Raw genomic sequence first — 24,609 nt, forward strand, 5'->3', positions numbered from 1 at the left:
TTGTGATGGACTGCTATTGTGCTATAAGAAATAATGAATGGAATGGTTTGAGAAAACCTGGGTGGGGTTGCAAGAATTGAGGAAAAGGGAAGTGCAAAGAATCAGGGGAACATTGTACATAGTAACAGTAATATTGTACAATAATTAACCATGAATGACTTAGCTATTCTGAGGAATATAATGATCCCAGAATATTCCACAGAACTTATGATGAAAAATCTTATACACCTCTAGAGAAAGAATGAGATTCTGAATGTAGATCAATACATACCTTCTTATTTTAAACTTTTTTATGTTTTTTCTGTTCTATGTTTTATTTTGTAACATGACTTATAAATAAATTATTGTTTTGCATATCATCATGTTTTGCATGACTTCACACATATCTAAACTGAGCTATGTCTCCTCTCAAGTATGGAAGGAAGGGAGGAAAGAAGAGAGAAAATTTGGAGTTCAAAATTTAAAAAAAACAAGCTTTAAAAACTTTTTGATGAATAAATATGAAAAAGAAAAAACAGAAAAACCTCTAAAATTAGAGATTCATCATTTCAATGATAAAACGTCTTCTCTGGTTCTATTATATATAGAGAGTCACCAAAAAGTCTTAGTGCAGTTATTAAGTTCATTGAATTCATTAGGTTTTTAATTTTAAAAAGGTAAATGAAATAGACAGACTTCAATAAGCCACATGGATCAATCTCATTATTTTATATTTATATTTTATATTACAATTTCTCAGGACAATATAACAATATAAAATACCTTGGTAGGTTTTTATTTTTTAAATTTTTAGGAGGCAAGATACTAAAGCCAATGACTATTTACTTCTCTTTTTTTTTAGTATCCAGAAAATAGCATGTTCAAGTATATATTTGATAATCATGATTATAATTCAAACTCCATCAAGTATAATTTGAATATCATTTAAATTATATCTTTCAAAAAAAGTACTTCTATCTTTAATGAAAACATCTCCTATTAAACACTTAAATATTTTTTTAAAAAGTGAATTTTATTGTAAAAGATGGCCTAAATTTCATTTAAAGTTAAAGTTCAAGCTATATCATCAGTCATTATATAAACCTTATGTTCCCCCTATTCACCTAAAGTCATGGAAAGTATACAAGAATGTTTATTTGGTGAATATTAGAAATCTTAACTCAAATTAAAAAACAGAAAAAACTTTAAAATCTTTAATTTTAAAAAATGCAATAAATTTTCAAATGGATATAAAGATTATGTAACTAGCTTTTTTTCAAGGATTTTCAGTCTTTAAAATATTTTCTGCATATCTTTGTAATTCATTTTAAAGTCTATAATATTCAACATTTATATTAGAAAATTCCCCAAGTTCAATTTATTTAATTTTCCAAGCTCTCAAACATTTTTTGTTGTCACATAATTTCTCCAAATCTCTACAAGGACCATGGCATTTTAAATTTTCGATTTCCACAAGTTAATAATTTGGTTATATTTCTAAACTGCTAACTATCTGAATTGACTTTGGTTTTGCATCATATATTAAATAACATCCTTCAATTAAATAACTTATTTAGTGATGATGAAATAGAACCATAAAACAGCAAATAATTTTGTAGAATAAAATTTAAGAATGGCCCTACCTGGAAGTTAAGTATTTGCTGTAGCCTTTCTTTCATCTGATGACATCGTTGATTTACTACATTATCTAACAATGATAGCCTCCCCAAAAGACAGCCCAAAGTATCTTCAATAACATCTCGGTTATCACCATTTTCAGGAAATGTTTGGGAAAACAAGTTCTTGTTCTTATCCATTTCCTCAGACATTTCTTTTATATCTCTGGCAAGAGTCTGGAATCATAAAAGAAGAAATTGTATTTAAGAAATCAGATATATTAACACATTTGTTATCAACTTTATTCATCTCATTTAAAAGAGTATGAACTATGGTTTTTTACTCAATTCAAGTTTTTAATTTTTTTTACTTGAATTCAAAGATCTTGTCATATTAGAGCTCAATAGATGAAATTTTCATAGTAAATATTCCCTATTGAGAATGTCCTTTGTCAAGTACTGAGAAATATAAAATGTTGTTTAGAAATTCAATAACTCATTTTTGATTTTCATTTATTTTGTGGATTTGTGTTGTATATGCCATCGTTTCCATAGAGAGTCCTTCAAGAGCCTTTTCTCTTTAAAATTCAGAATATAAAGATTTCTGTCAAATTTAGGTTCCTAATTCATTTTCTTTTCTTCTTTTAAAAAATTCCTAATTTGAGGGCAGAGTCAAGAAGTAAGTATGAAGGCAGAAATTCTCAGAAACTCTTCCCCATAAAACTCCAAATGCCATAAAATTTTGATTCTAACCAAATTCTAGAAAGACAGAAGCCACAGAAAAACTGAAATAATTTTCCATTCCAAGACATATTGGTAGATCTGGGGGAAAGGTCCATTACACCAGGACTAGAGTTGGAAAGAGCTGCAGTGCAGCCCAGGCACCAGAGCAAACCAGTTCTAATCTTCCAGGAACACCCTGCAGGGCACCTGGGTCCCTGGGTACATATGGGTCCTTGGGTATGCCTGGGTTGGTAACAGTAGGAGCAATTTCCAGACCTGTTGGTCCAGGCATCGCCAGGTATAGTTTGGAGGGTTGGCAGGAGAACTCTGCTGCACCAGAGTGAGCACTGAGCCCAAGCCAGTGCCAGCCTCAGGGAAGTCCCACCCCAGGAACCTGTGGAGTCACCCAGCAGCTGCTTCCAGAGCACTCAGCCCATAGACAGTGAGATGGTGGGGAGAGACTGCAGAACTTTCTCTGATATCCCTGGCAGGACTCTGCTGCTTTGGCCCAACTCAGATCCAGGGTCCAGTTTGGGTCCCCTTACTACCAAAGAGGAGCAAGGGCCCTCATCACAGCTCCAGAGCAGAGGGAAATGCCTGTAGTCATCCATAAACCACAGCTACAGGCTAGGAGAGCAGCCAGACTCCCTACTAAGACATTGGAGGAATTATGGTGGGGGGGGGCGTGTCCCAAACCCCGAAAAGTTTTTGAAGCACAATAAAATCAGGTCATAAGCTAGAGAAATAAGCAAACAACAGGGGCAGGAGCGGGGAGAATCTTACCATAGAAAATTACTTTGTATCCATGGAGGCTCAAAATATATTTTCAGAAGATGACAAAGTCAACTTCTGTATCCAAAGCCTCCAAGAAAAATAAGAACTGGTCTCAGGCTATGGAAGAACTCAAAAATGACTTTGAAAAGCAAGTAAGAGAGGTAAAGGAAAAATTAGGAAGAGAAATGAGAGCAAGGCAGGAAAATCACGAAAACCAAGTCAGAAACTTGATGAAAGAGATACTAAAAAATGCCAAAGAAAAGAATATTTTAAAAACCAGTTTAGGTCAAATGGGGAAAAAAAGCAGTCCAAAAGGTTAATGAGGAGAAGGCTGTTTTAAAAAAGCACATTTGGCCAGGTGGAAAAGGAGATAAAAAAGTTCTCTGAAGAAAATAAAGCCTTCAAATGTGGAATGGAGCTAAGGGAAGCTGATGACTTTGAGAGAAATCAAGAACAAAAATTCAAAACCAAAAGAATGAAAAACTAGAAGAAAATGTGAAGTATCTCATTGGAAAAACAAGTGACCTCAAAAACAGATCCAGAAGAGATAATTTAAAAATTATTGGGCTACCTGAAAGTCATGACCAGGAAAAGAGCCTTGACTTCATTTCTCAAGAAATAATACAGCAAAATTTCCCTGATATCCTAGAAGCAAAGGGTAAAATAGAAATTGAGGGAATACAACAATCATCTCCTGAAAGAGATCCCCCCCAAAAATCTACAGGAATATTATAGCCAAATTCCAGAACTTCCAAATCAAAGAGAAAAAACTACAAGCTGCCAGAAAGAAACAATTCAATTACTGTGGTGCTACAGTCAGGATTACATAGGATTTGGCAATGTCTTCATTAAGGGTTCATAGAGCTTGGAATATGATATTCCAGAAGACAAAAGAGCTTCAACAACAACTGAGAATTAACTCCCCATCAAAACTGTATCTCCTCTTTTATGGAAAAAGATAGACATTCATTGAAATAGGGGACTTTCAAACTTTCCTGTTGAAAAGACCAGAGCTGAACAGAAAGTTTGATCTTTAAGAACAGGACTCAGGTGAAGCATAGCGATGGTCGATGGCCAGGGTTAATTTTGAAAGATTTAATGATGTTGAGTTGCATGTATTCCTGCATGGGAAGGAGATACTGAAAACATATATGAACCTTCTCATTCATAAGAGCAGTTAGAAGGAAATGTAGACAAAGCATAGGAAGGAACTGAATAAAATGGTACATTACAAAGATGGAGTAAATGGGTGAAAAAGGAATATCCTGGGAGAAAGGGAAAGGAGAGGTAGAAATAGGCTAAGATATTTCACATAAAAAAGTCAAGAAGAAGCTTTTGCAATGGAGTAGAAGAGGGGAAGGTGAGGGGGGGAATGAGGGAGCCTACATTCTCATCAGAAATGACTCAGAGGAAATAATATACACACTCAATAAGGTATAGAAATCTATCTTACCCAGAGGAAAAAGGGAGAGGAAAGGGATAAGGAATAGGGGATGGGGAAAGGGGGAAGGGGGGGAGTAGGTGTTAGAAGAGTGGGAAGATCATAAGAGAGGGTAATACTTCTCAGGTGGGATAGGGTGATAGGAGAGAGTGAATAGAATAAATGGGAGTGGGGGGGAAGAGAATGGAGGGAAATACAGTTAACAATAATAACTGTGGGAAAAATATATTGAAGCAACTTCTCTGATGCACTTATGATAAAGATTGGAAACCAACCCAGAGACAGAGCCAATGGTATCTGAAAACATACTTAAGTATACCTTTTTTTTGTCTCACTTTATTTCTCTTGATGTTTCTCTATCTTTTGGGGAGGAGTGGTGTTTATGATTACTTTCACAACAAGATTATTGTAATAATGAGAAAATAAAAAAATAAATCATTGGAAATAAATAAAATTTGAAAAATAAAAACTCCAATTTTCTGCTTTCTTTTTTAATATCTCATACTTATAGCTGAGATTAATTAAGGAGAATTTACTTTTAATTTCATATAATCATGGAGGTGTGTTACCAAACTTACTTCTTGGTTATAGAGACAAGTTTCTGTTTCTTCTGGTAAAAGGGCCGTAGCAACAAATAAATGTTCTTCCACATCATCTAGCCAAGTAGAGGTAGCTGAAACTCCATCATATAATTTCTGTTCCAAGTGAATATTTTGCTTCCTTGTCCTTCCACTCTGTGAAAAGAAAGTATAAAGAAGAGAAAAAGGTCAGTTCTTCCAATACTTTTAAATGATAATAAGTCTGAAAAAATGTATAATAAATGTATAATAAATAAATAATTCTGAGTAAATATATTTTTTGCAAATACTACAAATTATGAAATTATTTTTCTGACTTTTGTTTCATACGTGGAAAGGGGGAGGATTGTGATATTCACAAGAAGAATTTAAAAAGGTATGAAACTGACCTATTAATGTCCACTTTAGCAACCTTTTTTGGTTGGGAGACAGTGAAATCCACATTTTAAAAAATAATACACATCATTTTGTAAATAGAATTTTCAAGCAAACCAAGATTCCAATACCTGAGATGAAACTTCTTCAAAAGCCTGGTTCAAACCATCCAGCAAAGATGTAACTGATGATTTTGTTTGAGTTTGCCCTTCCCCTTTGTACAGTGGCACACCAGTCAGTAGTCTATTTGGCCTGCTGTAAAGCTGTATAGGAATAAGAAAGCTGTTTAGGATAATTCTACAGCACTGTTTTAGAAATACATAAGGGACAAATTTTGAGGAAAGGGCCTTTATGTAACACTGCTGGTAAAAATTAAATTGTAATACATAGGCTATAAAAATTTGAGTATTTCATATTTATCAATGACAATGCTTTTATTGATTAAAAAAAATAGTTTCCTAATGTAGGAAGCTTCTTTTTGTTTGACTTTCAAACTCTTCTCCCTCAAATCTACCATGAAACTCTTCCTAACTCACCCACCAAAAAAATTCTCACATTTGAGATCTTTTCTCTCAAATTTCTCTCATTTGAACTCCTTGTGTAATTCTTTACCATTCATCAAATACTTAATTTTATTTTCCTTTAATATAGAAATACAAGGAAATAATAAATTTCTTGTATTTATGTTACTATCAAGCTTTTCAATGCATTTGTCCTATGTTTTCATCTTGATTGTAAGCTCCTAAATCTTAGAGGTCATATAATATATTTCCCTACTAAGCTGGGTGTGACATTTAAAGACAAAGAATATGTGCTGAATAAAATGCTTAATGAATGAATATATATTGAGAAAAAAGTTTTAAAAATGTATTATGTTTGTGTTATACAAAATTGTGCTCTCTGATACAATTTATAGTCATTATCATAGCTATCCAACTGGCAAATTACTTCAAGCATTCTCTTCAAATTATGTCTTCAAAAAGGAGAGGACAAAATCTTGGGGAACATGTTCATTTGGGAAGGTGAAGGGGGGGGGAAGAAAGGGGAGAGAAAAAAGAATGTCATGGAAGATGATATTTTAAAGAAAAATGTGTCTGGTCCAGGGGCCTTTACAGACCAAGGTTCCTTTGGTAATGAAGTTCAGAAACATTCTCAAAGTGTAATATTTGTTTCAAAATTTTATTACTCAAAAACCAATAAAATAAACATTAATTCATCGGTCCTAATTTGACCCTCATTTTATACTGTGACCTGCACTCAACTAGAAGTGAAAATAAATATTTTAAAAAATCCAGCAGTCAAAAAAAATGTCCTTTTTTAAAATAGGATTGGGGGGGGGCGGAATCACATAATAATTTTCTTTAATTTACAGAATAAAATAATATTTCCATAACAGCAAAATAAAAAAGATGATTGTACATGAAACTACAAATCTACTATGGACAACTTGCTATTCCTTTCAAACATACAACAAAATATGTACATTTTTCTTTTTTTCCCTCCCCAATAACATTTTTATAAATATTATAATATTCTTATAAAAGCCCTTTTCATTTCTCTTGGATTGTTACAATGAAATTGTAAATAGCTACTTTATTCATACTTTCAACAATCAATAACCAAAAAGCAAACAAAGATACCATCTGCTCTTGTTCCTGCTCTAGAGCATTCTGTAACAGTCTCTGCTTGGTACTAAATTCTTGATGAAGACTTTCCCATTTCATACGCATGTGACTTTCCATTGAGGTTTTCTCCCCTTCAAATGCCAACTCCTGGGATATTTCATCAGGTTTCTCACTAATAGAAGAGCAGATAATTTTAGCTTACAATTTGTGAAAGAAAAGCAATGACCACAGATAAAAATTGGCCTGTACATTTGTTACTGGGTTTGGAGCATTTCTGGTTGTTAATTTATGCATTTAATTAATCAGTAAGAATTTATTAAATGTTTATTATAAGCCAGACTAGGCAACTTTCCAAAAGAATAAGTAGATAAGCATTTATAAAATAAGAGACATATTCTAATCCACATTATTATCACACAATTAGCAAATTATTTTTCATACGAAACATTTCCATATCAATCACTTTGTACAAGAATCAAATAAAAAAGAATGAAAGTAAAAAAATAGTATGCTTTAGTTTACATTCAGACAATATCCTTCTTTTTCTTGAGTCAGATAGCATGCATTCTTTTTTTTAGGTTTTTTTGCAAGGCAAATGGGGTTAAGTGGCTTGCCCAAGGCCACACAGCTAGGTAATTATTAAGTGTCTGAGACCAGATTTGAACCCAGGTAACTCCTGACTCCAGGGCCAGTGCTTTATCCATTGCTCCACCTAGCCACCCCAGCATGCATTAGTTCTAAAGGATTTTTTTTGGATCACTATATTGCTGAAAAGAACTATGTTTATAGTTCTTCATTGTACAATAATATTGCTATGACTTGGTACAATGTTCTCCTGGTTCGGCTCACTTCACTTTGCATCAGTTCATGTAAGTCTTTCCAGGTTTTTCTGAAAGCATCCTGCTTGTCATTTCTTATAGCACAGAATTATTTCATTAAATTCATATATCCTAACTTGTTCAATCATTCCCCAAATGATAGGCATCTCCTCAATTTCCAGTTCTTTGTCACTACAAAAAAAGAGCTGCTATAAATGTTTTAATACAAATTAGTCCTTTTCCCTTTTTTGATGTTAGCAAAATAACATTTTAAGATAACATTTTAGGGATTAAATGAAATTGAATTCAGATGAAATGCTTATCTGGCATTCAGAGCTCTCTATATAACTGATGCTCATAAATGATTTTACACTGATTAAAATCCTTATCTATATTTTTGCTATCTCCCTCATTACAATGCAATCTCTTTTTAGATAGGGATTATTTTGTGTTCTATTTGTATTCCCAAAGCTTAGTAGTACAATGCCAGGCAAAAAGAGGGCACTAATAAATGTTTGTTGATAGATGGATGGATCGATGGATAAATCAGTCAAAGTAAAAAGAAAACCTTTTCTTTTTCATTCTTATGGTATTTTCATGGGCCACATTTTTGAACATATAATTCTACTCTAGTCAATTCATTCTAGCTCAACAAAAATTGTTATTAAGCTTAATAAATGCAAGATACAATGCTAAATATTAGAGATACAAAGATCATTTGATTGATTTTAAACCCTGGCTATGTCTTAAACATTGGGAAGACAAATAAAAAATGAAACAGTTTTTGTCCTTGAGGAGCTTACAATTTTGGATATAGTATGTATACAGTCAAATAGAGACATTTGTACATGTAATTAAAACTTTGTTAGCACTAGAAGATATCTATCTTTGGTTGTTTCCCAGCTGTCCGCTTTGAGTAAATAGGAGTAAACTTAAGGGAAAAACATTTTAATTTTCTTATCAAAATAAATGCTTTTAATATATTTTCTGCTATCTTGTTAGCAGTCCATGGTATGTAACAAATATATTTATCCCCTGCACTGTTTGCACAGCATTTTGGTCTCCAGAAAATTCATTTTATTTGAATCCTATTTTGTTCAGTTACTTAGACATATAATAATAATAATTCAAAGATGAATATCATTGGAAAAGAGATTATATGGTTTTCTTTCCTGATACAAAAATTATATTTTTATTCTTAAATGTTTATATAATTCTGAACTTTTGACTTAATTTTCCCTAATAATCTTCAGAGAAGTCTGGTAACATAATTTCCTTAACACTATCTGTATGTAAGCATGTATAAATGTATAAAAGCATATGCATTTATATATGATTTAACTTTATAATATGTGCATTAAATATTATACACACACCCTTTGAATGATGAATATCAGCAAAAGAAGAGAGCTATACTATAAAAAAAATTTTCTTATATAAATAAGTTCACACTTGATAGCATTATAAAATGGTGAATTTAGAGAGACTGAATAGAAGTGCTTGCCAATAAAACTCTTTCACTTTTTATGATTTATTTACTCTTTGGCCACTGGATATATTAATTGTGGTATTTGTGAGTAAAGGAGGAGATGGGTGTGCCTATGAATGGGCCCAGAGGCTTAAGGGTAGTGAGTGCATAATCAACTACTTTTTTTTTTTTTTTTTAGGTTTTTGCAAAGCAAATGGAGTTAAGTGGCTTGCCCAAGGCCACACAGCTAGGTAATTCTTAAGTGTCTGAGACCGAATTTGAACCCAGGTACTCCTGACTCCAGGGCTCCTGCTTTATCCACTATGCCACCTAGCCACCCCTACATATTTAAAAAAAATAAAATAAAATAATAGCAAAATAAATAAAAAGCCCTTGTAAGCCCTTCTTTAAAGTAAGTAGTTCTTGACCACTGATTTCTTTAAAAAGCAATATTTTCTATGCCCTGAGAATGTAATTTATAGTTGTTTTTTTTCCTTTGGGCAATTTCCAAATCAAGAGGAGAAAGACAAGGAAAATTTAAAAATCCAGGGGAAAAAACCACAATGCTTTTGTTGGGCATGTATCTATATAAGAAGGAGAAGGGGGGTGGTGGTTAGGGTTAAGGAAGGAGGGAGAGATTTTTTATCAATAGCTCCTTTAACAATGATTTTCACAATGACGTGTAAATTAATTACCAAAGAGACATTATCTGAATTGCATAGAATAACTATTTCTTGTAGTCAATGGGGAAGACATTGACATTATATTTCTTTTCCCTATTAGCTACAATTGCAATTATTTATAACTGTCCCAGAAATGCAAAGTATTGAAGAAGACAATATAATAAATTATCTTTAATCATTTTTCACTATTTTTTCTGGCATTGGGAAAGCTTTAATATATGTATTTTCCCCTTCTTTTCTCTGTGGTCATCATAACAATAATTTGTTTCCTATATTTCCATGCTAGTATTTTTTTCCTGTGATAGCTCAAATCCTTCCCTTTTTCAATTTTCTAATTGTGATCATTTCAGTTTATTCTTCTGATTCCTTTCTAGTATCTGTTTTAGTTTAATTATTAGGGTAATGAAGATAATGATAAGGATAGCTAACATTTATATATTGCTTTAAAGTTTATAAAGTAATTTCTTTACTTCAGTGAAGTCATTTGAGACAGCTGCCTTTGGTAGCATATAAACAGAGGAACAACTCAATTTTTGAGAGACCTATCACTTTATGCCCTTTATTCTTGTGCCTCTATCAGAGAACAAGATAGGAGGAAATTTTTATTTCTTCCTATTCTCCTGTTCATTGGTTACATTAAGTATATCTTCCTCAACCCAGTTGGAGATTCCCATCAGGGAGCAAGGAAAGCAGCAAAAGATCATCTTGAGGCATGTGACCCAAGGCAACAGAGAAGAGAATCAGCTAGCTATTCATCATCATTATCATCAAACTTGACAGTTGGGAGCTGAACTGTGGAGAGGAACAAGACAAGGGAACTAGCTAAGCAATCTGTCCAGGAAAGACACTACATCTGGGGTGCGGTGGGTGAAACAGTGTGTTGACATCCTAGGCAGAAAAAGAACACTAAGGCTCTGAAGTGGTTGAGATGTAAGTTTTCTCAGTTCCCTATACTCTATATAATTTTCTTACTACGTGAAGCTTTGTGCATTTATGAGAAAGATGTAAAGGCTTAAGGTGGAATACTTAATAGCTACTTTTCTTAATATACAAATAAATGTTTCTGATCAAATTGTGTCTATTGGCTGTAAACACACTAGTGGTGGTTTGTAATCTATAATTAAAGGAGTTCAGACCAATAGAGTATCTTGAATTGGAGTTAGTAGTCACCTCCACAAATTCAATGTGCAAACTGTGCTTCCTAAGGGGACAGTAGCCCCAGAGGGGAACATTCATTTTGTAGCAAAGCCTAGACTTGATTTTTTGCAATTTCTACTCGCTGCTCCAAGTTCTATCCTCTGGGACCAAAGAGATGAAATTTAATCCCTGTTCCATACAATATTCAGCCAAGTCCTTGCCCAGAGCAATCATATCTCCTCTTACTCATTTTTTTATTGAACATTCCCGACGAACTTGAAAGACTTTTACAATTCTTGTTGCTTTCTTCTGGATGTTGTCTAGTTTACAATGTCCTTCTTAAAATATGGACTTAATATTCCAGATGTGGGCTGACATAAGCAGAATACAAAGGAACCTTCCTTATTCTTGAAAGCTAAACCTTTCTTAATGTCAAATTGAAGTCTACTTTGTTTAATTCCCACTTCATTAAGGAAGGCTAGACCTAGGATTGAGGAAATAGAATGTGTTGTTCTTGCAGTTTTATTTGCATGTTTTTCTTAGCATTTATTTTCTACTATTCTCGTTTTAGGTTCTTTCTGGAGGATCTATGATAAAACATAAACTAGGATGATAAAGACATGAACTATCTGACATCTGCACCTTAGGCAGCATATAGTGTGAAAGCTAGGATCTTCAAAGACTCATGAGGACCCCACTGTTCTGGTGATTTAATAAGACCTATTCAAAACTGTCTGTGTTCTATTATCATCTCCAGACGGTCTGATCTAGGCTAATAGTCCCAAATATAATTCAGTTTAATGAACTTGTGTTTACAACAGAACAATAATAAAGCTACTTGTGAACAATTCTGAAAGCAAAATATTAGTCCTCTTTTGATTAGCACATTCTGAAATTAGAATTATTCCTATATCTTATTTGGTATATTATACAGACAGATGATGACTTAATTAGTTAATTACAATTTAAAATGACCTATTTTCTTGCACATAGCTTTCCAAATAAGATTTTCCACCCATTTTTCTTCTTTCTAGCTATTCTCCTCCATCTTTCTCAGTCTTCTGGCTCCTTAGCAACTAAGTGTCTCTATGTACCTTACACTTTGTAGGATATAATAAATATATATGGAATAAAAACTTCCCCCCCTCTATATTTACTCTTATAATTTCTTACATCTTCCCTCCATTTCTTTCTCTTTTGCTTTCCTATTTCAGTATCTCACCTATATAAAATTTCAGTTATTTTCCAATCCAAGGAGAGCTTAGGCAGTATTGAGATATTTTCCTGTTACTGCAGTATCACAATTGTGGAAATGGGGTAAGTAAAGGCCTGTCTTGTAAAAAAGCGCAATAGATAATTCTTCCAATTTGCCATAGTATGTGGGAAATAATTTATTTTACATAAAACTCTGCAGTGGGGAAACATATTGTTTAAATCTTGCTCATCACCAATATCTTATTGTGAGCTAGTCGTTTCAAGATTAGCTTCAGTAGGGTCCTGAGGTAAAGGGGAGGTAAGCTTTGATTGGGGTGGGGGGAGAGAGTGGTGAATAAATAAAGGAAAAGGAAAAATTGAAAGAAAGAGGAATTATGAGAGAGGAAGCCCTTCTTTGGAAGAAAAAAATGGTAAAAATTGGAGCAAAAAATCATAAGCAACAGTAGGGAGAAAATTGTAAAAAGTTGGTCTCTGAAAAGGCAATGGAAAAGGCCTGAATTAACCTTTGCCTACTTCATAATACTCAATCCAACAAATATTTATTAAATTCTTACTATGCAAAAGGTATTTTGACAGAACCCACAAAGGCAGTCAAAGAATCATAAATCCCAGGGCTGAAATAACACAAAATACCAATCTCTCCATTCTGCTCAGTTTTGCAGATGAAAATCCAGAGACATAAAATGAGTTCTCCAAAGTCAGAAGGCCAGATGGGTAGAAGAGTCAAAACCAAAACTCAAGTCTTTTTACTCTAATCCAAGTCCTTTTCCTATTATACCTTATTATAAAAGACAAATTATTATATACGTTTGCCATTTATATTGATTAAATGAAATAATAAATCTCACAAAGCAAGGCATTATATAAATTGAATTGAATTAATTATTATTTGCTACCTGTGTGACCCCTAGCATGTTACTCTTTCTAAAGCTTCAGTTTGCTCACATATGAAATGATATGGTTACATGAGATGGTTGGAGAATCTCTAATGTCCATTATATTTTCTAAATTCTATGTTCTTTAGGGATGATGTTTTAATGCTTTACACATTGTTTTTTGATGTTGTAGACATCACAGGTCTAGATGAATGAAAGGCACAATTCAGAATTAGATTTCTCATCTAATGTCAAAAAAAGAGAGAGAGAATCATCCCCTTCCTTCCTAGCTATCTCAACTTCTGGGAGGATATAAATATAATAGCTATTATGGATATGATATAGGTTTAGGTTACCCAAAAAAGTTCCTTATGAAATTAACATATTTATTAACCTAAGTGAAATGAAGTAAAAATTAAATAAAATTTAGAAAATGATGGGAGAATATAAATTTTTCTTCAAATAGTTGAAAAGAGGAAGAAAGAGGAAAGGAAAGGAAATGGTCTTAAAACATACTTGGCAACTTGGTAGAGTAGATAAAAATATGGTCTCAAAATTAGAAAGTTGGATTCAAGACTAAATGTAAACATATATTAACTGCATAAGCATGGACAAGTCTAGTCTCAAATTCTCAATGATCTAGAAAATTCCCTAAGACTTTAAATCGTAGAGTAGAAGCTGATCTGTGTTAGTAGAGGGAGACTACTTGCTGAGAGTTCCTTATATCAGTGAAATCACAAATATCCCTCCTTCCTTCACCAATAAATAAATGAATGAATAAATAAGTAAATAAATAAAACACACCTAATTCCAGCACTTTCTCCAGCTGAATGTTGGGTTAGAATTTCTTCTCCACGACTTGCTACTGATCGAAGAAGGTTTTTCTGTTCTGCCAATTCTTGTTCTAACTCCTAGTAAAGTAAAGGGAAAAAAAAGTAAAAATATTTGTGAGCTTAATAAAATTATATACCATGCCCTATAGTATCCATAATACTTTTGTTTTCACTTCTCAATCATAAACAGTTTGTAAAGAATGAAAACACAGGGCAAATGCTAAGCCTCTATGGTGATTTCATTAATATCATTCTTTATCTTTGATAAAAGATGACTGACTGTTTATGAAAAACCAGTTCTTTTAGTAATCTTAAAAGAATTTTACAGGGCTATAGTGCCCCCATGTGGATTAAAAATAGACATCATAAATAAATGTAAAAAACATCCTAGGACATATAAATGGCAGCTTTGCAGTATACGATGCCCTGCTGTTTGACTTCTAGCAAAATGTCTGCTTGATAGCACAAAATTTCTTTAATTCTCACCCTACTACTTTGGAATCTAAAATTGCCTGGACTATTGCTAAATTTGACTTTTATGCTGAGAAGGGATTTACACATAGAGATGTTTATGTTACTTAAAAAATTTTTTTGAGAATCCATTTACAGACAAAAAATATCTTTCTGACAATCAGAAATGATCATTGCTTATTTATTAAAGTAGGGTTTCCAAGAATTTCCTGAGCAAATTTTTAAACCTATTTTAAATTAAAAATACATTCTTGAAAGCAAAATAGCTGTATTTCTTTATAGAGGCAGCAAATAGAACGTTAGGAAGATCTCAATTTAAATTCAGCTTCTAACATTTGCCAGCCATGACCCTGAAAAAGTCATTGAACCTCTACATACCTCAGGAAATTTCTTGGAATTTATCTTTCAAGTTACAGAAGGAGTTATTCCCCAGGGTTAAGAAAATTATAGACCCACATAATAGATTACTCTATAATCTCAAATTTTTTATCAGTCCACAGTACCCTTCCAATTACTTTAGCTGTGGTCAGTGAGGTTTTATTGAATCTATTTTACTAATTTTTTTTGATATGGAAAGATAATTTGTCAGTCTATACAGACAATTTCATTCATTCATTTGTACCAAGATATGAGACTTCAGTATGGGGAAAGATATCATGGGACTAGAAGGATTAGGGGAATACAAAAATTTGTTAAAAGAATTCTCAAACTAAGAAGCAAGCAATCTAGAAGAAAGACATTCCACAAATACATTCTCTCTGAGGCCAGGGATTGCAAACTAAAATGATATTTTAGTAGTTTACTTTTTGTTGTTGGAGACTGTTCTGCTGTTGCTGGGTTCTTGTGGTCCGGGCTTGTGCCAGCCATTCCTGGACACTAGGGCTCTGGGTGGCTGTTAAATCAGCTTCACACTCCTCCTTCTCTTGTGATGTAGCCTGCTTTTTAACAAGAGGAAACCAATAATCATTTTACTCAAAGTCTAAATGAGATACAAAACATTTCTGTGTGATTTGCATAAATGACATCAGAGCGACTCCCTTTGTTTATGTAAAGAAACTGAAAATAGGATACATAACTAGGAGAACATTGTAGACATTAACAACAATGCTGTACAATGATCAACTATGACAGACTTCGCTTTCTTAGCAATACAATGATCTAAGACAATTCTAAAAGACTCTATGGAAAATGCTATTCAAATCTAAAGAAAGAACTAGGGAGTCTGAATGCAAGATTGAAGCATACTATTTTTACTTTTTTGTGGCTTTTCCCTTTTGTTTTGTTTCTTCTTTCATAATATGACTAATGTGGAAATATGTTTACATAATTGCACATATCTAAATTATATCAGGTTACTTGATGTCTAGGGGAAAGGGGATAAGAGGGAAGTGAGGGAGGGAAAAACAATTTGAAACTCAAAAATGTTATAAAAATGGAATGTTGGAAACAATCTTTACATATTACTGGAAAAAATAAATATTATTTCTCAAAAAGGAAGGAAGAAAGAAAAAATAGGATGCTTGTCAGCAGGGACAAGAACAAAGTGAATGGATACTCTTGTAAACCCTCTTGTAAACACCTACACACATTAAGGCACGAGTTTATTTGACCTAATTATCTTAATTCTGCTCTCAAACTTAATAATTTTAATAGTTGCAAATTCCTTCTATTTAAGATTTTCATCATATAAACAAACCAATATCTATTGCTATATTGTGGATGTGCTTTTTCCATGATAACAACCAGAATCATGAACTTGAGAAGTTGACTTAAGGTATCAGGGGATCTAGGTGCATAGTTCTAGCTTTGTGACTAATTATTTGACTTTAAGCAAAACACAGTTTCTTCAAAAGAAACTGAATTGTAGTAAATAAGCAATATTTAGGGGTTTGGGGGGCATTATGGACTCCTTTGGTAGTCTAATAAAATCTATGAACTTTCCCAGAATTATATTTTTAAATAATGTAAATATTGAATTTTTCTTGATGCTTCATAAAAATTAAAATATACTTTTTTTCCCATACACATTTGTGAAATCTATTTACAGATCCATTGGAGATCCATGGAATCCATATTAAAAACCTCTTGACTAAAACATCCCTAAAACCATTTCTGGCCTTATATACTATAATTGTTATTCTTGCTTTCACCTACTCTTCTGTTTAAATTTATGTCCTAAATCCAAGTTTATATCACCTTATAGATCAAGAGCAATACAATTTCTATAATTCTAGAAGAACAACTGAGCATGTGAAGCTGACCTTTTTCAGGGAGGAGCATTTCAGGTAAATGAGGACTATAGGAGCTTAGGAATGGGGATCTCCTTGAATCTCATAACTGTCATCAAATATCCTCTCAAAAATAAGACATCCAAACTGATCCAGTCACATCTCTAAACATTGGTGAATCTCCCTTAATCATGTATACACTGGCATAATTTTGACATGTCAGCTTGACCCTACCTATGTCCAGATCTAAACCTTACAATATGGCTATTGAAAATCTTGTTCCATAGGGAAAATCTCCTCTTCATCATAAAACTTTTTTCTCTTGTAATCTTTCCATATAACAGCCCCTCAGCAAACTCTGACCCTCCTCTGAAGATACCATACCCCTCATTACCCTCTTCCAGCATTGGCCATAGCTTCTCTCACAATACTGCTGAAGGAGGAGTCAGAATATTCTTTTATTTTCCCCATTATCATTTATAGAGTCTTCTTTGAATTCTTCCCCAGTAGTCTTTCTTCTTTTGAAGTCTATACAATTATAATTTTCCATCCAATTAAAATGACAGTAGTTGTGGTTTATACTGATCCTGAGGTCATCCTTCCTCTTTTTTCAATGAGTTCAGTATCTCCTCTCCAACTTATGTACTAATACTGTGAGGTATTAATTTTCATATAGATGTTTTCTCAAGTTCCTTAACCTCTCATTCTCCAAACTACTTAAAACCTATGACATATCCCTTCTCTCTACCATAATACACATAGGTATAGTCAAACACTAAATCTTGTCATTATTGACAAGTGTTTTACTTGTCTAAATTAGAAACCCCTCTGGCCATAATCTTCCAATCATTTACTTCTGCCTGCTTCCTAACAAGTTCAGGACTACTTGCATCAAATTAATCAGTATGTGAAAGAACTCTTAAAGAGGATTATATGACATACAAATGAATGTTAATATTATGATGCTTATGAGACATTCAGACTCAGAACCATTTACTTTGATGAATCAGAAAGGTAAAAGAACTTATACACATTAAGGCAGGAGTTTATTTGACCTAATTGTCTGAATTCTGCTATCAAACCTAATAATTTTAATAGTTGCAAATGGATCATATGCCAATGAGGCATTTGCCGATTTCAAATTATATATGTACATATTTCATGTATGTTTCTAAGTGCTAATTATTTCCACCTCTCATTAGTTTATAAGATTCTCAAAGGATTCCTTTGTAGATCCTTATAAAATAACTCCCTGTGAACAGTAATAGCTTGGTCAAAGCAACTCATCCTAAACTCCCCCTCATGTGTCACAAACTCATTTAATCTTTTCAAAGTACAATGAAAATCCTCCTTCATAGGTAATGAAGAATGGTATAACCCAAATAAATTCAAATTCAACTTTACCATGCACTGAGCCATGCTTCAGAATGAGTAATCAAAGATCAAAATCCTGAAGCACTAGCATCAGGTACAAAAATCCTTAAATAAAAACAAAAATAGTATGTTACCATCTATATAAATTTCTTTTTCAAACTGTTGAATTCTCCCTAGATTTGCTAATAATAGGACTAAGCAATCATTGGGAATAGAAGCATCAGGAAATTTGGAAGAATTTAGCCAACAAAATAAACTGTAAATCCCTCTACTTGTGGATTGAAAGGACCTTGAATAAGTCTCAAATTTATGACTATTCTCAAGTCCTTTAAGTAAACTCTCATTTTTATCTGAACTAAATTGTTCCTTGATATTAGCAATCCATCATATTCTATTAAAAATGCTTAAATTATACATCCTAACCATGATGCCTTGATCAGGATTGGTTATCAGTAATCTTACTGTAGATTCCTAATTCCAATTTGCAAAGCAGCTTTTCCCCTTTTCTGATATGATCAGAGTTCTGTGAATTAAATTATTTTTTTATTTATAGATTTGTTTATATATAAACATACATTTTTACATTGTAGAATACATCTGCTTTAACATAATGTGCTTTTAAAATTGTAAAATACATATCTTTAAAATAAAAAATAAGTTCATATCTATAAAATATTCATATTTTATTAAAATCCATTTAACAAATTATGTTTTCTAGTTTGAAGTAAGAATACACTCCTTCTTCCCTTACTATTTTTGCATTAAGTCAGCCTAATGCATATAAAAATACTGGTGGTGAAATATGATTTTTTTGGGATACTAATTAGATTTTAGTAAGTGGAAAAAGAGGCTGGGTGAATGTTTATGGTGAAGTGTATTTTGTCAACTCACAGTTAGTTCTTAACGTAAAAATTGGGGTATTTGACCTTTTTAGCACATTTTCTTGGAATACTTTATGCTGCTGAAGGCTTCAGGATCAAATATAGTTGAAGGAACATACTGCACCAAAATCAGTGTATAAAGCACTATAATCTACCTGGTTTTGTGGAAATCAATTTCAAATTTATTAAAGCAATTGCAGGAGCTGGAATGGATATAGAAAATCATCTTGTCCAGTCTTTCTATTTTACATTTGAGAAGAATTACTCATGGGCAAAGGTGAGGTCTGAACCTAGATTTTCTGATTTCAAATGCTGTGAGTTTTCTATGATACAAACTGGGAAAAATATTGGAAAAACTACATTTCTGTGTTTTTTCCTTTTCTTGCCCTTCTTTACATCAAAGAACCAGAAGGTAATCAACTAAGCAATAAGATTCTTTTAAAGAAAAGTCCACAAAAACTCTTACTTGAATATTGATCTGCTTATCATGTAGTACTCTCTGTAGTTCCAGGAGACTTCCTTTTAGGGTTCTTAGCTTGATTGCCAGTTGTTCTGCCTCATCCTTGGTGTGAGCCTTTCCTTCCATAAGCAGGTTTTCATTGTGAATGGAGAGCTCTGATAAGGTCACTACCTTTTGTTCTATTTCCACCAACATGTTCTGTAGCAGCAGGAATAACGAGGCAAATTCATACATGTTTGCAGCATCTAGGTAGTCTCCCAGTATGGAACCCCAATACCTCTCTTAAGTTCCATTTCTCTATTTACTTTCCAAAAGTTTAGGAAGAATGAAGTTCTTATTTAACTCCTCCAACTCCTCAGCATTTCTTAAATTTTCCTCCTTGATTAAAAAGTTCAGGTATCACCTTATTGAAACTTCAAAAAAAAAAATTGAAGACAGACAGACAGACATACAAACACACATACATACACACACACAGAGCATGGAAAGCATAATCTATATGAGTTGGGTTGTAACTAGGAGCCAGGTAGTTTAGCTATTTGTTATCCCTTGTTAGAGTCTAATTATGACTCTTGTGGCTAATGATAGTTGTTTACATTAGAAACAGCTAGAACTATGCTTATCCTTTTATTTCCTGTCTATTCAAAGAGACAAAGAGAATCACATTGCTTAATTTACATTGATAAGATTTTCTTCTTGCTCTTTTTTTTATCTGTGCATAAATAGCACTAAGAGGCTCTGAATAATCCTCTTTAGTCTAGAGACAAGTTCCTAGGATAAAACCTTTGTCTTTATTTTCTCAGGCTAACCTTCAAGGAATAGATCCCTGTTTCTTAAATAAGACACTAAAAACTATAGACTTTTACTTTGACTTCCTCAAAGATCTATTTTGAAATGAGTTTGCTTTCCCATGGAAACTTTACTGCTAAAAGCCCAGCTTTTCCTCTGAGAAAGTAAACAAGTAAATCTGCTACCACCAAAAAATTAACACAAAACTAACATTCAGCTAAAAAGGAATTGCATTTCATATGCATGGATTATAAGAAACAATACTTTTTTGTTCTTTTATCACAAAAATAGGGAATTAGGAATTGTACTATAGACTTTAAGTAAAAATTCATAATTAATTTTTCAAAGTTGTACTCAAACTATAGAATTAAAACCAAACCAGGAATCTTTTAGCAATGTTTGTGTCCCTATGAAATACAGTTTTCCCTACCATACTGGTTTAGAGTTGATTATAAAACCTAATTTTTAAATTGAGTAAGTTTATGTCTGCTCCTTTGATTTTCTTGGTGTAGGGTTGTGATCAATATTAAAATGACTCTTAATTATTATGTCTGCTTTTAAAAATACTTCAAGGAAATGTATTTCTTTAACCTGAATGAGATATTTTGTGCATTGATAGGATAATAAAGAAAACCAAAAGGAAAATTAAGGACCAATGATGCAACATGATTTTGAAATGCTAGCAAGTTTAGGGAAAACAGATTAATTTTGTTATTTCAAGTGCTAGAAGAGAGTCCTAAAAATAGATGCCTTGAAGAGGTGGAAAAGATGATACAGAGAATACAAAACACCCCCATGTAACCTTCTGTAATTATTCTGAAACATCATTGCCAAGATTAATAATAGCTTTAAGTCACAGTTAACTTCTGGAAACATTTTTAAAACATGCAATACTAAAAATCATGTGATTTATTTAGGTTATCAGAAAAGATAAAATAGCCTACTGGGCATACTCACAATATCAAAAATAATAAGAATAATAAAAGTGAATTAATAAATCTAATCTGCCTCAAATAGCAGAAATATTAGGTCATAAACTTTGCTGACAAATGCTCAGATTATCCTGAAGTCAACTGGTCCTACAAGTCATATGAAATATGATCCCTTTCAAAGAGACCAAGTTGCTCAACTCCCAGGAACTAGTAACCATTTCCAAAAGGCTTTTAAAGACTACTTCAAAACCCAGAAAATTATATTTGATAATATGTTATAGTAATAGTATTTAGTGCAATCATTAGTAAACCTTAATCTTAACTTACAAAAATTTCAGATACTTGTATAAATGACAATACATAAACCCTATATCACAGAATATATTAGTACTTCCTTAGCCCATCCTGTCAGCTGTGAATTTTCTAAATTCATATAGTATACACACACACATACACACACATATATACATGCACACACACATAAAATGTACAAATGCATATATGCATGTATATGGAAGAGAATTATAATATTATTAGACTTGTGCAAACTTTTTTGCCCTTACTATTAATTTAGTCTGGTTAACTTATACAGTTTATTTCTTTCATTGTGCTTATATTTGTGATTGATCAAAAAAATGAAAATGATGAATGCTGAAGCAAGAATGAATTCTAATATGCCATAAATCATCGATTTTAAATTTTATCTTGTTAATGTGAGCTTTTTAAATAGAAAAATATATTTTTCTTCAGTTTCAATTTCAATGAATAGGAATTTAAAAATATTATTCAAAATATTACTGCCTAAGTTTTTGAATATATTATTTTCTTCCACTTAATTTTGAGGTATATTTCTGAGAAGTATAAAATGCATACATATATTTGTTAATTTTGAAGCCAAATATGTATTATTGCATTTTTACCTGACAGTCAACCAACTGATCTTCCATGTCCATTGGTTCTGTGGGTGAAACCAATGAACTGTCCAGGGTGGCTTTAGTACTTAATAACCAGTGGTCAAGTTCATCAGCTTCACAGCAATATCTTTTCAGGGCTTGCTCTTGTCTCTGTTCTTCAAGTTGCTCATTTAACTTTTCCTAATGATTTAATTTAAAAAGCATTTAGTTAAATCTTAATGAAACAATAACTGTATTAAATATGACATTTATAGGAGACAAAGTTTTATGTCAGTCATAACTATCACTGGGGATCTAACTTTCCAATTAAAAGTAATTCTCCGCAGCAGAAAACATTTCAGTATGTTTGAGTCCGTTGCTCTGTACGGTAAAATGAATATTATAATATAATATGTATCTTCATTATTTCTCATGTCTTTCTTTGATTTGAACTAGTCAAATCACAGCATAGAGAAGTATAAAATAAAAATGTGATTCAATTTTTATAAGTTCAATAGATTCTTGGTATAAAGAAAGACAATCAGTGAATCAACAATTATAATCAAATAAGTCCAAACAATTATTTGGTTAGAGACGTTGGTTGAGAAAAATTAATTAATAAACAAGTAGGGTATAAAATAGCAAATGTTGAAAATGAAAATATTGGTATTTTCAGAAATAAAAAAACTTCTGAAATGAATACAAGTGATGCCATCATATTATTTCCTCACTCAAATTTCTTTGGTGACTCCTCATTCAGGTATTCTAATAGTTGCAGTGATTAAAACACAAAGAGTATATTAGTCATTTGTATTCATTCAATACTTTTATTCTGAACATTTCTAAGCACTAAAAAAATTTGCAGTTTAATATCTACTTGTTATGTAGGTTTCAACAACTAAAACTCATATTTTATAAATCCAAAAACATAGTGCTAAGGGGCAAAATGACACAATTAAGGAAAAATATTGATTATTTTGCACAGTGTGCAAGAGTATATTTGGAACTAATGACTGACATTTGATAAATGGAATGTAAGACAAAGTGTTGCTGAAAAATACATGAATCAATAAATTTTATTATTCAATTCAGAAAGTTGATGATAACTTGGCAGTTTGGTACCTCTAGCAGTTGTCGTTTTCCTGAAGCTTTCATCTTGATCGTAGACATTCTCTCAGCTAAGACAATGAGGGTGGATTGTAAAGCTAGCTGTTCAGCAGCATCTGCTTCCAAAGACTCTGACACTAGCTCTTCTGCTAGAGATGTCTGCAGTTCACTAATTTCATCTTGAAGCATGAGGATCTCGTCCATCAAGGCCTATGGTAAAAGCAGTGAAATAGTCATAGCTAATTTTCATCTTTCCCAAGAAGTAATTTCCCAAACGCTAGCTCCACAGCTGTGACTTGAAAATAGTTTTTTTGCTGTTCCTTCATCGCCACAGACTCAATGTAACCTGAATTAAACTTGTCATCTTCCTTCATGGATGAGTTCTCATGTGTCTGGCATATAGTTAAGTTTATTGTGTTGATAATTAGACTTAATCACCTTTCCCATTTTAATACATAGTACCCATAATTCTGCAAGACACCCAAGCACTTTTTAAATTCAGACTTCTTCATCCCAAATATGCAAACGGTCATAAAAGATAATGTCAAGTGTCTGAGGTTGGATTTGAATGCCAATCCTCCTGATTCCAGGGCTGGTACACCACCTAGCTGCCCCTGACTGCATATAGGAGGCTGATGTATAATGAAGCTGGCAAGGTAGGCAGGGTAATTCCTGAAGAGGGCAGTTAGATAAAGCAGTGGATAGATGCTAGGTCACGAATCAGGAAGACTGTTCTTCCTGAGTCCTAATCTGGCTTCAGACTGTTAACTAGCTGTGTGACCTAGGGAAAGTTACTTAAGACTGTTTGCCTCAATTTCCTCATCTGAAGGCTGTATGAATGGAGAGGAGGAGTAGCATGTGAGAGATGTCTCTAAGATAGAAATAATAAGATTTGTCATTTAAATGGATATGTAGGGTAAATAACAGTAAGGAATTGAGGTTATAAATGTAAGTGCTCAAAAAGATGGTGGTGCCCTTCTCAACAATAAATAAAAAAAGAGCACCTAAGAAAAATATCAAAATTTGAAAATTAATTATAGGAATTGTAATTCCATTACATTTTGATCTGAATAGCTTTAATTATGCTTTAAAAATTTAAGTGAATGTCTAAATTGAAAAAATATACTTATATTCCTGTTCAACATGCCTATGTTTTCAATGTAAGATTAACATAGTAATGAGACTTTTACCCTAATGCCTTACTATGTCAGGGGATGATCTTGGGTTCCTGAAGGCCAGGAGAGATAAACAATAATTTTGGTAGGCTCTTCTAAGATGAAAAGCTTTACAAGTACTGGCAGATGTTATTGTGCTATTTTGATCAATTTTGCAAA

General features: G+C 32.7%; 1 protein-coding gene across 11 annotated transcripts in view; it reads right to left on the bottom strand.

Annotated features, from left to right (window-relative positions):
* The window catches only part of SYNE1 (spectrin repeat containing nuclear envelope protein 1), a 598,518-nt gene that overhangs the window by 123,979 nt on the left and 449,930 nt on the right, over nucleotides 1–24,609 (bottom strand). For 8 of the 11 annotated variants that reach the window (XM_074187854.1, XM_074187849.1, XM_074187855.1 and 5 more), the window contains 9 exons: nucleotides 23,291–23,485; nucleotides 22,196–22,369; nucleotides 19,561–19,752; nucleotides 15,415–15,549; nucleotides 14,112–14,218; nucleotides 7,127–7,283; nucleotides 5,618–5,749; nucleotides 5,112–5,267; nucleotides 1,623–1,832 (listed from right to left, as the gene is read on the bottom strand). In XM_074187854.1, coding sequence (XP_074043955.1) covers nucleotides 1,623–1,832; nucleotides 5,112–5,267; nucleotides 5,618–5,749; nucleotides 7,127–7,283; nucleotides 14,112–14,218; nucleotides 15,415–15,549; nucleotides 19,561–19,752; nucleotides 22,196–22,369; nucleotides 23,291–23,485 — 1,458 coding nt within the window. The remainder of the gene's footprint in view (nucleotides 1–1,622; nucleotides 1,833–5,111; nucleotides 5,268–5,617; nucleotides 5,750–7,126; nucleotides 7,284–14,111; nucleotides 14,219–15,414; nucleotides 15,550–19,560; nucleotides 19,753–22,195; nucleotides 22,370–23,290; nucleotides 23,486–24,609) is intronic. The other 3 variants (XM_074187858.1, XM_074187852.1, XM_074187848.1) reach the window with 1 other exon arrangement.

Source organism: Macrotis lagotis, chromosome 5, assembly GCF_037893015.1.
Source record: "Macrotis lagotis isolate mMagLag1 chromosome 5, bilby.v1.9.chrom.fasta, whole genome shotgun sequence".
NCBI classification, from domain to species: domain Eukaryota; kingdom Metazoa; phylum Chordata; class Mammalia; order Peramelemorphia; family Peramelidae; genus Macrotis; species Macrotis lagotis.